We start from the raw sequence: 13472 nt of genomic DNA, 5'->3' as shown, positions 1-13472 counted from the left end.
AGGTTTTACGGGATGACCGTAAAAGTAAAAATTTGGAATTGAAATAAAAAATACAAAAAGATTCCAAAAAACAAATCTTACAATCAAACCTGTTGTTGATTATTTATAATTATACAGTTACTGAGTTTCTGTCTTGAATCAAGGCCCGAGTGACAACAAACTGTGCAAAGCTATCGAAGAGGCCGGAGTGACCACCTCAAGCTACTAATGCGCCAGCTACTGTCCAGCGAGTCACTGAGCGGCGCGTGGCTCGACATATTGCTACCGCTGTGCACGCAAGCAGCTGACATCATCATGCCAGGTCAGTGGGCAGCTACTGGCGCGCAGCTACTGTCCAGCGAGTCACTAAGCGGCGCGTGGCTCGACATATTGCTACCGCTGTGCACGTAAGCAGCTGACATCATCATGCCAGGTCAGTGGGCAGCTACTGGCGCGCAGCTACTGTCCAGCGAGTCACTAAGTGGCGCGTGGCTCGACATATTGCTACCGCTGTGCACGTAAGCAGCTGACATCAATCATGCCAGGTCAGTGGGCAGCTACTGGCGCGCCAGCTACTGTCCAGCGAGTCACTGAGCGGCGCGTGGCTCGACATATTGCTACCGCTGTGCACGCAAGCAGCTGACATCATCATGCCAGGTCAGTGGGCAGCTACTGGCGCGGCAGCTACTGTCCAGCGAGTCACTAGTGCGCGTGGCTCGACATATTGCTACCGCTGTGCACGCAAGCAGCTGACATCATCATGCCAGGTCAGTGGGCAGCTACTGGCGCGGCAGCTACTGTCCAGCGAGTCACTGAGCGGCGCGTGGCTCGACATATTGCTACCGCTGTGCACGCAAGCAGCTGACATCATCATGCCAGGTCAGTGGGCAGCTACTGGCGCGGCAGCTACTGTCCAGCGAGTCACTGAGCGGCGCGTGGCTCGACATATTGCTACCGCTGTGCACGCAAGCAGCTGACATCATCATGCCAGGTCAGTGGGCAGCTACTGGCGCGCCAGCTACTGTCCAGCGAGTCAGTGAGCGGCGCGGCGCTATTTTACTCGCACAAATCCACTGCTGATTGCACTGATTGATTATGTTTCGCGCATTCCATCAAAAACTGTCATTTGATTGCGATCGCGAGCGTCAGAAACTTTAGGCTCTGGTGACAATACAATAATCTGACAGTATCGTCCTGGCCTGGTAGTCCGGCCAGGATCGTCTCCGCAGGACGGAACTCCTCAACGGTTAATGGCATCGACTTGTTTGGTACGGAAATGTAGTTTGGATGACAATGCAAATACAGTGAACAAAAAAACCGGCCAAGAGCGTGTCGGACACGGCCGAAATAGGGTGCCGTAGCCATTGCGAAAAAATTAAGTGATATTTTTCTAAGGATTTCGTATTTTATACGGAATCTTCCAATTTAGGTATATGTTATACCTTAGGCTGCTACTATTTATTTACTCTTAGGGGCTGTTTCACCATCCATTGATTAGTGTTAACTGACGGTTAAATGTGATGCTGTCCCTGTCTAGTCGAACAAAACAAATAGAGACGGCATCACATTTAAGCGTCCATCCCAGCCTATATACGTCCCACTGCTGGCACAGGCCTCCTCTCAGAACAAGGGCTTGGCCATAGTTCCCACGCGGGCCCATGCGGATTGGATTGAATTGCTTCGCAGGTTTATGCAGGTTTCCTTACGATGTTTTCCTTCACCGTAAAGCTCGTGGTAATTTTCAAATGTAATTCCGCACATGAATTTCGAAAAACTCAGAGGTGCGAGCCGAACCCACATCCTCTGCTTGAGAGGCCATAGGTAAACCAGCCACCACGGACGCGGCCATCACATTTAAGCGTCAGTTAACACTAATCAATGGATGGTGAAACAGCCCCTTAAACTACTAATAATTCTCAAGCAAACTTAATGGTTATAGTTTTTATTGTAAGTTTGATATTCTTACTACCATCCTGATTTTTTTCAAGTTTTTCCACCCACCGGTTTAGATTTTAGAGGGGGGGGGGGGCGCTCAATTTTAATGAAAATTTGCACTTTGAAGTTGAATACTTCGCAAAAAAATTACTGAATCGAAAAATTTACTTAGCAATCCCCTAATGGTTTTAAAAGACCTATCCATCGATACCCCACACTATAGGGTTGGATGAGAAAAAAAAATCACCCCCACTTTACTCTCTCTGTCTATAGGAGGTACCCTAAAAAAATTTTTTTTTATTTTTTTATTGTACCATTTTGTCGGCATAGTTTACATATATATCCCTGCAAAATTACAGCTTTCTAGCATTGATAGTCCCTGAGCAAAGCCGCGGGCGGACAGACAGACATGGCGAAACTATAAGGGTTCCGTTTTTGCCATTTTGACTCCGGAACCCTAAAAACGACAGTCAGCAAAAAAGCTTGTATTAAAAATGAAATTTTTATCAAAAACTTTTTTAAGACCGTAGACCACATTCCTCACGTCCGTGCCACGGCGGGTTGCTAAATATGTGTACCATTGGCCGATACGTCAAGAATATTACCAACATACTTATTCCTGTATCGTAGATCTCCACAGCAGCGACATAGACATCCGGAACTATGTGCAAGTGAAGAAACTCCGCGACGGCTGCGCGCGGGACTCGCGCGTGGTCCCCGGCGTCGTCTTGACCAAGAATGTGGCCCACAGGTGGGTCCAGCGCGCTTTGTTTAAAAAGTCAAAAGTCAAAATATCTTTATTCAATTTAGGCTATAACAAGCACTTATGAATGTCAAAAAAAAAACTACCACCGGTTCGGAAAAACCTCTGTTGAGAAGAATCCGGCAAGAAACTTACGAGGTATATATATATTTTTAAACAGATTTACAATATTATTAAATTATATGTATACATCACAAGTATTTAACACAACTTAATTTTTTAACACAGTAGGTTCGCTATTTGAAGGGATCGCTAATGCGGATCGGATGTCCATGATATAATCATTAACTTTATAATACGCCTTAGATATTAATGTCTTCTTGACAATAGATCTGAATTTTGTATCCGTTTCATTTATAATATTTTTTGGAATTTTATTATAAAAACGTATGCAACTTCCCAGAAACGACTTTTTGGTTTTAGCCAGTCTGTAAGATGTAATGTTCGTAAATATCATATACCAAATTTCATCAAAATCGGCACTGGTTTCGTGAAAGCGTGACAGAGTATTTCGCATGGTGGTGTTAGAGTGTATTGTATTGTGTCGTAATTTTCAGAGCAATGCCTCAGAAGATAGAGAACCCGACCGTCCTCCTCCTGGATTGCTCGATTGCGTACCAGAGGGTGGAGGGCAAGTTGACCTCGCTTGAACCCGTGTTGCTACAGGTACCTTAATCATAACGTTTGATTTTCTGATGTAGTGCAACGAGAATCTTGTAAGATAGAAATGTGGTATAGGAAATATAGCCGTGAGCCGTGATGGCCTAGTGGTTTGACCTGTAGTCTCTCAAGCAGAGTATCGTGGGTTCAAACCCCGGCTCGAATTATAAACTTCATACACAAATTTATAGGCGACCTAATGGTCTTGCTTGCAATGAGGGCTACCGTTTTCGCGCTCACCAGTTGGCGCCACTGTAGACAAAGGTCCCGCCTGTAGTATAGTGGTTAGTTTGTTATTACGGGCGTGATAACAAAATTTACATTTAAATCATATTTAATACCTTAAAACCGTACCATAAAAATATCGAGCATGCCGCAGTGTTGCGTAGTCCCGTTTTGTTCGGAAAAAAGGGGGGACAAAGGTTTCCGAAAGACAAAACTGTCTCAAAACGCAGAATTCATTGCCCCATAACGCATATTTGCCACAATTAATTTCAGGTATTGCAAAATATTCACAAAATTATTCTAATTATAAATAAACACGCGTAGCTCGCCCAAAACAGTGACATTACACACACTACTTAGCGCCTCTAGCGGCGAATCATACGCGATGGATGGCTCTCATTGGCTCATTTAGTTTTACTGAACTGGGTTCTAGGAGCAAGAATACTTAGTCCGTTGCGCGGCGCGCATCACGGCGCTCCACCCCGACGTGGTGCTGGTGCGGGGGGCGGCGGCGCGCGCCGTGCAGGACGCGCTGCGGGCCGCGGGCGTGGCGCTGGCCACCGCCGTCGGCCGGGGAGCCCTGCACCGCGCCGCGCGCTGCCTCCGGGCCGACCTGGTGGCCTCCGTCGACGCCAGGATCGCTGTGCCGAGGCTGGGGCACTGCCGGCAGTTCTCCGTCACCTGCCGTGAGTGCCTATTGTGTACAAGCAAGAATACCTGCTCCGTTGTGCGGCGTGCATCACAGCCTTCCGTCTCCATGGGGTATTTATTACATTCAGCCCCTGCCGCAATGCCAAATGAGCAGGGAAATGGGTGGGACGAGTGTATAAACACGTTATTTAGCGTCAAATCGGCGTTGCTGCACCCACTGTGTAGCAACACATGCTGAGTGGAGACCCTTTTTCGGTGACAATTGGTGTCATCACCATACAATTTATTGTGATTTTGCTTGTATAGTAATATATTATTGTTTTTTGTGTTTGGTGGTGGTACCGTTGGGACCGTTAATAAATCATTTTTCTTTCTTTCTCTCTTTCTTTCTTATTTCTCATGCTACTGCCATTGTTACTAGTGCTGCTGCATAAAGCTTTTTTTATCGGCTATTGCCAATTCTGCGTCGATAGATATGGGGTCCTCACACGGCAAGTTAAATAAAAGATTCTAAAATACCCCCTGTTCTAGCTCCATTTTCACCACCAAATTTCTCCAACAGACCCAAGCAAAACCCTGATGTCCCTCGAAGGCTGCGCGGAGCCCCAACTAGGCTGCTGCATCTTAATCTGCGGAGCACCCCTCTCAGAACTAGCGCGTGTCAAGAAAGTCGTCAAATTCATGCTCCTGGCGTGCTACAACTGGAAACTAGAAAAAGCATTCCTAGCTGACATCGAAGTGGTTCTACCTGAACCGGGAATGACGTGGGATGATGATGGTGATGATGATGACAACAATATTAATAAGATGCTCGATGATGAAGTTAAACAAGAAGGAAATAAAGATGAAAAAGTTGACAAAGTCAGTGTAGCGACAGAAGCTCTTGATACAGATGATGATAAAGATGTAGATAGTTTAAAGAAAGATGATTCGAGTTCCTTTAATGATCCATTGACTAGTAAGTTTGTGCGCAAAGCGGATAGTGATAGATTAAGTTGTGGAGTACCCATAAGGGATTTTAGTGATCCATTAAGGGCGACTGTGTCGGTAGAAGATGACGTATTTCTGCCCACTGAAGAGAGTCTGAAGGCGGATAATCATACTGACAGGTAAGTTTTTGATTGATCTACTAATGATTCTATAACAGGTTCTGTACATTTGTTCCTTTTGTCTATACTTAATACTACTGGCTGTGTGTCGGCTGTGTCCGTTTACACTATCCATTTTCTGCGGTTGTTTGAGTGATATGATGAGTGATTTGCAGTCAGCTATATAACACAGATAATTTTCATTTAGTATTTGTAATAATGCATGGTAACAGAGTGGTAGTTCCATAGATTTGATAATAAGTACTAAGTTTTTTTTATGTAAGGGGGCAAACGACCATGCTTGGGTCAGTCTTTTTTGTCGGAACCATTGCTTTCTTCCTTGACCGACCCTATAGCCCTTTTTATTACAAAAGGGAATACTACTGCTCTGCCGTCAGAATGCAGCACTAGCACAAACCATAAACAGTTTTTTTGAATAATATTATAAAATTAAATAAGCTGAAACTATAATAAATCTAAAATGGACCCTGCGGCATGGTACCAAAGATGCTGGCAGCATTTCCCCGCTGGATCGCAAGACTGATGCGTTGAGCGAGGAAACTGCCAGCTCTTCGGTCTCCTGTGGTACCTCTGAGCCTCTTTGATAGATCTTTGAAGAGACTCAGAGCGCCAGGGCCCCACGGACCAAGGGTCTCGACGCCGAAAGGTACAAAATCATATTCGGCACCGAGACCACTGTATTTTCCTGCTTTGGCAGTTTCTGCCATTTCTGCTGCTGCTGCTGCCCTTATTGATGTTCGGTGGAGATGAGATGGGGCCAGTGTGTCAACACAAGTTGCATCCCACACTAGCACACGTCCCGTACTCCACGGAATCAGAGACATCCCGTCCGGTCTCTTAAATGTCCATGATGACATAATATCATATTATATATATATATATAATCTCAGCCTATATACGTCCCACTGCTGGCACAGGCCTCCTCTCAGAATGAGAGGGCTTGGCAGTAGTTCCCACGCGGGCCCAGTGCGGATTGGGAACTTCACACACACCATTGAATTGCTTCGCAGGTTTGTGCAGGTTTCCTCACGATGTTTTCCTTCACCGTAAAGATCGTGGTAAATTTCAAATGTAATTTCGCACATGAATTCCGAAAACTCAGAGGTGCGAACCGGGGTTTGAACCCACGATCCTCTGCTTGAGAGGCCATAGGTCAAACCACTCGGCCACCGCGGCTTTTAATTAAAATAATATCATATTATTTTAATTAAAATTTTAGAAATGTAGCTCTATCGTTACTAGCGATGCAAATATTATGTTAATTTGTTACTATTAAAAATGACATGACCCGTCATGCATGGAGACAAACGCCGCCCCCTGCGCAGAGCTTTGCGTAATATTCCCTATTCTCACCTAATGATTTATTCTCTAGATGGTCAATCGACGACACGATCCTCTCGATGTCCCCTAACATCATCATCCCCCCTCCGTACCTGGAGACGGAGGCGGGGCGGCGCTGCCCGCTCCGCAAGTACTTCCCTGTGCCGCTGCTCCGGCCGCCCCCGCGCGCCCCGCACACGCCGCGCGTGCGCCGCGTCAGCAGGCCCAGACAGAGCGTCGACGCTGTCCAGGTATGCGTATGCATGCTATGCCTAGGGTTGCCAACTTTTTTTTACAAGAAATAAAGTATATTTGGGCCTGAGAACGAAAATAAACAATACTTTAAAAATATGAACAGAATTTTAGTCCTCTTTTTTAGTAAATTTACATTCAAAGATTCGTCCTGAAACACCACTACTGTGACTAGGTAAGCTGCACTGACTTAGCGTATACTTTAATATTAGGCATTTTGATGCTGAAAACAGTATTTTGTATACTTTGTTTTTGTTCAACAGTAAAAAGTTTAATGTTGTGGAAAAACAGTATAATACTGTATACTTTTTAACAGTATAGTTGTCAACCCTAGCTATGCCTAATGCCTCTAACCGACTGTCCGAAGGAGGGTTATGTTCGTGAAAAAAGTTTTTACACAGGCCAAGTCAAAATCAGTCTTATGTCAATGTCATAAAGACTTTCGTTGAGTTTTTTGCCGGATTCTTCTCAACAGAGTTTTTTTCGAGGCGGTGGTAGTTTTTTTGACATTCATATGTGCTTGTTATAGTTATAGCCTAAATTGAATAAAGATTTTTTCATCACACTTGCTCGTAAACAGTGTCGTAACATGCAGGCTACCTTGGATGCAACCCCCCAAATAAAACCCTCGACCTTAATGTTCTGGTCATGGAACCCGTGGTCGGTCGCATGATTCATTGCCCGTGCCGCGGGCGCGGGGGAGCGTGCTGCCGCTGTCCGAGAGTGCAGCCTAAGATATCGGCCATTGTTGTTAAAATAATATTTATTCTTTCACAAATATACAATTTTACTCGCAAATGTGATGAAAAACATTGTATGTCGCACAGGCGGTAATGGAATTACGAAAATCGACTCATTAAAGCCCCCAGTCTTCGACTTCGCGCTTCTAATAGATAAATTAAGACACTATTTTTTTTTCGACTGGATGGAAAACGAGCAATTGGGTCTCCTGATGATAAGAGATCACCACCGCCCATAAACATCTGCAACACCATGCAGATGCGTTGCCAACCTAGAGGCCTAAGATGGGTTACCTCAAGTGCCAGTAATTTCACCGGCTGTCTTACTCTCCACGCCGAAACACAACAGTGCAAGCACTGCTGCTTCACGGCAGGATTAGCGAGCAAGATGGTGGTAGCAATCCGGGCGGACCTTAGGTCCTACTTCCTGCAAAAATGTACTATTTCGACTTTGACTTTGACATGGAAAAACTTATCACTTTAACTAAACAGCAGGTGCACGAGTTCGTGTCCATCGAAGGCGAGTGTGGATACTATCCAAGTCAGACAGCAGCTGTCTGACAGCTATACCTTTTAACCTGAATGCCTAAAGGAGGGTTGTTTTTTCGAGAGTATTTATAGCAAGTCAATAGATGGCGGACTAAGCTCGTTCGAGACCCGGGGCGGCAAAGCTGAATGAACGCCAAGTCTTAAGGGGATCCCATGCCTACCTTCTATCTGAATTCCTTAGTTTTCCAATGTGTTTAGTAGCTTATTATATTAACAACAACGGCTTAATGCAATATAGTAGCCCATATGTACTTCAAAGTTCATTGTCTTCGAGATGTTTGGCAGCAAAGTTGAAACAATTTTAGGCCAAAAAACTGGTTTTCTGGCCATAACTTTTGTGTTAATTAGTTTCAAATGAAAACCCTCGACACGTTTTTAGAGACGTCAAAGACGAACCCAAATATGTTGATTTCGTATATGTTAGATCTTTCACGTCAATAGAGGTACGAAATAAGTGTTTTTTTAGACAATGTTTAAAAAAATCATACAAAATTAAGTATTAATTTTTTTCAAAATCCAGTAGACAAAAATGGAGATTAAAGATTGGAGAACCGATAGCCGTTTGACTTATAATTCTATCTTCTTATATACTTATAGTCAAAAATCTATGAAAACCTCGGGTAGCCCTTAAAGGACTTGATCAAGAGAACTTGTGGACATTTTGGAGGCCCCTTGGGACGCCCCTTCCACCCCACTGTTAGTTCGCCATTGTCCCACCAAAACAAACCAATCTTTAAGAAATATCTTTGGTATTCTACTACTGGTGGTCTACTTCTATCTTAAACAACTGGATGGTTTTCAACATATGAGGTATCATTATAAACGTCAAAGCTGGCAAAATGATAGGATATCTAGTTTCTATAAATTAACAGAAAAAAACACGGTTTATGTATGTATAGTATACCCATGTCTGTTTACTCATTGTCTAGAACCCATAGTTCTTATTTTGAGACCAGGCCAATTGGCCAATTTTATTTCAAATGGAATCATCCGGCTGATGATGATGATGATTGTATATTTGCAGGTGTTGCACCCGTTCATAGCGACCCCGATAACGGGGACGGCGGACGAGCCCGCGCTGCGCGGCGCGCTGGCTAACTACCGCGCCACCGGGGGCTGCACCAACTCCCGCCACAAACGTAACGACCCCTTCACATTCAGTTCAACCAACTATACTATACTTGGTTTTGGTAGGTATTTAACTAAATGTAAACAAACTTCAGCTGCCAGAATTGGTACATTCAAGGTTTTTATACATTTTACTTATCTATCACTGTAATAAAATAACAAACTAGTGTATTTCAATACAGAAATATAAATGTTAAGATATTTTAATGGACGAATTTCAATATTTAAGACACCAATAGACGTTGTTTTGTTTACATTTAGTTATATACCCATCTAAACCAAGTACAGCTTGAACTATACTATAGTTGCCTGTGTGAATCATAAATTCTGACAGTTGAATTGAAATTTCCGGGATTTACTGAATATCCACGGAAATTCCCGAAAGCTACATCATGGTTTTTATTCACAAACTTCAAATTTTTACACTGTGACACTCGATAGAACCCTGTCGCAGCGCAGCGAACTGGGTTCTACCGTTTTCATATTTTTAATCAATATTCCCACAGGATAAAAAACAATGTAATTCCCACGAGAATTTTGTAAAATCCCGGAATTCCAATTCAACTGCTGTATCTAACGATTTACGCGTGCGAAGCCGCGGGTAAACGCTAGTAACTCAATATTTTGCTCAATCTCGAAAATTCGGTGTTTTTCGCAGCCGAATGCCCTCAGAACAAGCCGTCAGTGGTGAAGAAGGTCCCCAAAGACCCGGAGCTGGAGGAGAAGCCGGAACCTCGCGAGCTGGACCCGCTAGCCCCCGACAATCACCAGAAGCTGGTCGTGCTGCTCTACAGCTATAGCAGCAAGTCGGCCAACTCGCCCGACTTCTGCGTCAACCCCTGGTAAGTAAAAGTCCCACAGCCCTTAGTGAGAAAAGTACAGTCTGGTCTAGTACTCTAGTGAGACAGAGAGGTGTCTTCAAATTCGTCCAAACGCCCGCCGTAAACTGTTGGCTAACAAAATGGTCCTTTGTTTCGCCGACAAACTTTGCATCGATATTAGTTTCGCGTAATTTCATTTAATCTACCATTCACTACAATTTCTCGTACTCTGTTGCTATTTAATTTCCTCTCAATCGAAGTGAAAAGCAGAGTGTAAAACTCGAGCATTAAACCCATTTTCCCTCGACGTGCCTATCCACCTCAAGCTATTAACGTCTCGGGTAAAATGGCTCTTATTGAGCAATCTACTATTACAAGGGTTGTTCAGTACGGACTAATAATAATGTTTTAAGACACAAGCCTATTGCCTCTCCCAGGATAGTGACGATGGAGATGTACGGCCGCCACGACATAACGCTGGGCGCGTTCCTCGCGAAGTACTGCTTCAACGGCGAGTACAAGTGCCCCTCCAACAACTGCTCCGTGCCGGTCAACCAGCACGTGAGGAGGTCAGTCAGAGCTCGGGCATCCCCAGAAAACTCACGAACTTTTTCCAGCGTTCTGTGACGTGTTTTTGTAAATAAGTTTTTGGTAAACATTTCATTGTGAATACAAGCTTTTTTGCTGTCTGTAGTTGTATTGTCATCCAAACTACATTTGCATACCAAATTTCAAGTCGATGCTATTAACCGTTGAAGAGTTCCGTCCTGTGGACGGTCCTGGCCGGACTACCAGAATGCCACTACCAGATTATTGTATTGTCACGCAAGTCACCTTAGTATACCAAATTTCAAGTCGATCCAACTACTGGAAGTTGGTCGAATTTAACTTGCAAGATTTGATTACAGACAGACAACGGGACAGGTGAAACTAAATAAAAGCTTGTAAAAAACGCATGAAACATAGTGTAGGTCCTTCCCAGGTTCTCAAGCTATCTCTATACTAAATATTAAATCGGTGCGGCGGTGTCAGCATAAAGAAGCAACAGATAGACACGGTTACTAAGCCTAAAGGCGTTCGTATTAAAAAAAAGGTAAAAATCAAAAAATTGTTGATATGATATACTTCAATGTGACAGTTATGATTTTAACATTTAGGGGCTGTTTCACCATCCATTGATTAATGTTAACTGGCGGTTAGGTGTGATGCCGTCTCTATTTGTTTTGTTCGAATAGGCGGAGACGGCATCACATTTAACCGTCGGTTAACGCTAATCAATGGATGGTGAAACAGCCGCTTAATTTCTACTTATTCGTGTCGTACCGATAAGTTTGGCTCGTTGGATTCAATAGCCAGAAATGGACCATATGGAATGGTAAATAACGTGGTAATATATTATTACTAGACTTTACCCGAGGCTTCGCACGCGCAATCCATTAGATCTGACAGTTGAATTGAAATTCCGGATTTCGAGGTTGCATTAAAAGCAACCGTGAACCCAGCGAAAATTTCGAGATTTTATCCCGATCCTGTGGGGATATCGGGATAAAAAGCAGCCTATGTGTTACTCTAGATGTCCAGCTATCTACATACCAAATTTCATTGAAATCCGTCCAGCCGTTTTAGCGTGGAGTAACAAACACAGACGCACAAAATTTGCCATTTATAATTTTAGTACGATTATTTTCGTAGGTTCGTCCACGGCGATGCCTGTATCACCATAACGAGCAGAGTCATCCAGCACAGCATGGAGAAAGTTAAGGAGGAACAGGAGAACCAGGTATTGTATTTGTTGACGATTTAAACGGCATGTTTCCTGGGTCAATCAACTTTTGAGTGTTGCTTGTTTTTTTTTTATTATTTTTTTTATTTGACTGGATGGCAAACGAGCAAGTGGGTCTCCTGATGGTAAGAGATCACCACCGCCCATAAACATCTGCAACACCAAAGGTATTGCAGATGCGTTGCCAACCTAGAGGCCTAAGATGGGATACCTCAAGTGCCAGTAATTTCACCGGCTGTCTTACTCTCCACGCCGAAACACAACAGTGGAAGCACTGCTGCTTCACGGGAGGATTAGCGAGCAAGATGGTGGTAGCAATCCGGGCGGAGCTTGCACAAGGTCCTACCACCTGCAAAACCCTGCTTGTTGCCATGGTAACGTCTTCTGAGTTACCTATTAAAAGTATGATTTTTGGGGTACATCCACTAAGATTTAGAAGTTGTGACAGTTTTTAAGGCATTCCTTCATGGCTCATCTCCTAAGTATGCTAATGGTACCATCAGTCAAATATGTGGTCTACCATCCTAAAGTTGATAGTCGTTTGCATGCCACAAAACAATAATGCCAATAGACGTGTCTGTCAACTTGAAAGTTCGACTTTAACGACATGTTCATTTGATAGGAACTTGTTTAAAAATTTATAGACCACTTATTTGGCTGATGGTACACATAGGCGTATACAGGGTGGAAAGTTGAGATGGGGCAGCAATACTGGGTTAAGATACTATAACGAGTTAAAATGTTCAGTTTTTAGTTGTCTACATACTGTTTAATTTTTATATTAAACTAGCTTTTACCCGCGGCTTCGCACGCGTAAACTATTCGGTGTGGTAGCTGCAATTTAAATTTGCAAAAAAATCGTGGTCTTCATTAAGGTTGTGTTGTGAATGACTGTACAAAATTCAAGACTCTAAACCCAGTGCTGAAGTTTAAAATTTTTCCCTATCCAATTCAAATGCAAAATTCAAATTCAAATCATTTATTCAGTAAATAGGCCGCAATGGGCACTTTTACACTTCATTTTTTATACTACCAGCGCTTTCGGAAAGACCATCATTGCCAAGAAGAATGCGCCGCAAGAAACTTGGCAGAAAGTCATTTTTTCAAAATAAAATAATTAGAAATAAAATACTTTAAAATCTACAGTATACAATTAAAGAAAAAATACGAAATAATAATAATAATAATAATACAGGGATGTATGGGGTCCTTAGTTACAAAAATACCGTGGGAATATCGGATAAAAAGTAGCGAACTTATAATATGTGTTATTCCAGACATACGGCTACTACATCCAAATTTCATGCCTCTAGCCTAGCGGTTGTTATTTCGACATTTTATTCCTAGGTATCCCGTGGTTAATATCGAGTCAAAAAGTCGTCTATGTGTTTTTCTAGACATCCGCTTTCTACTACCAAATTTCATGACTCTAAACTCAGCGGTTAATATTTCAAGATTTTATCCCTATCGTGGGAATATCGGGGTAAAAATAGATTATGTGTTATTCCAGAGGTCCAGCTACCTACATACCAAATTTCATGGCTCTAAGCCCAGTGG

At 43.2% G+C, this 13472-nt stretch overlaps 3 protein-coding genes across 3 annotated transcripts in view; all 3 read left to right on the top strand.

Moving 5' to 3' along the window:
- LOC141430148 (transmembrane protein 64) overlaps window positions 1-13472 on the top strand; it is a 275453-nt gene that overhangs the window by 170025 nt on the left and 91956 nt on the right. The gene's annotated exons all lie outside the window — the stretch shown is intronic.
- On the top strand, window positions 144-298 carry LOC141430129 (1-phosphatidylinositol 3-phosphate 5-kinase-like; the record flags this gene model as incomplete). Its single annotated transcript, XM_074090686.1, is given in 1 exon segment — window positions 144-298. A coding segment is annotated over 1 exon segment (65 nt), but the record flags the coding sequence as incomplete, so codon positions are not given.
- LOC141430126 (putative 1-phosphatidylinositol 3-phosphate 5-kinase) lies at window positions 729-11912 on the top strand (the record flags this gene model as incomplete). Its single annotated transcript, XM_074090684.1, is given in 10 exon segments — window positions 729-970; window positions 2545-2665; window positions 3235-3343; window positions 3996-4248; window positions 4776-5322; window positions 6695-6893; window positions 9208-9322; window positions 9970-10153; window positions 10570-10701; window positions 11825-11912. Coding segments are annotated over 10 exon segments (1755 nt in total), but the record flags the coding sequence as incomplete, so codon positions are not given.

The sequence above is a fragment of the Choristoneura fumiferana genome, chromosome 8, assembly GCF_025370935.1.
Source record: "Choristoneura fumiferana chromosome 8, NRCan_CFum_1, whole genome shotgun sequence".
Lineage (NCBI taxonomy): Eukaryota > Metazoa > Arthropoda > Insecta > Lepidoptera > Tortricidae > Choristoneura > Choristoneura fumiferana.
This window is presented reverse-complemented; position numbering and strand designations above follow the sequence as displayed.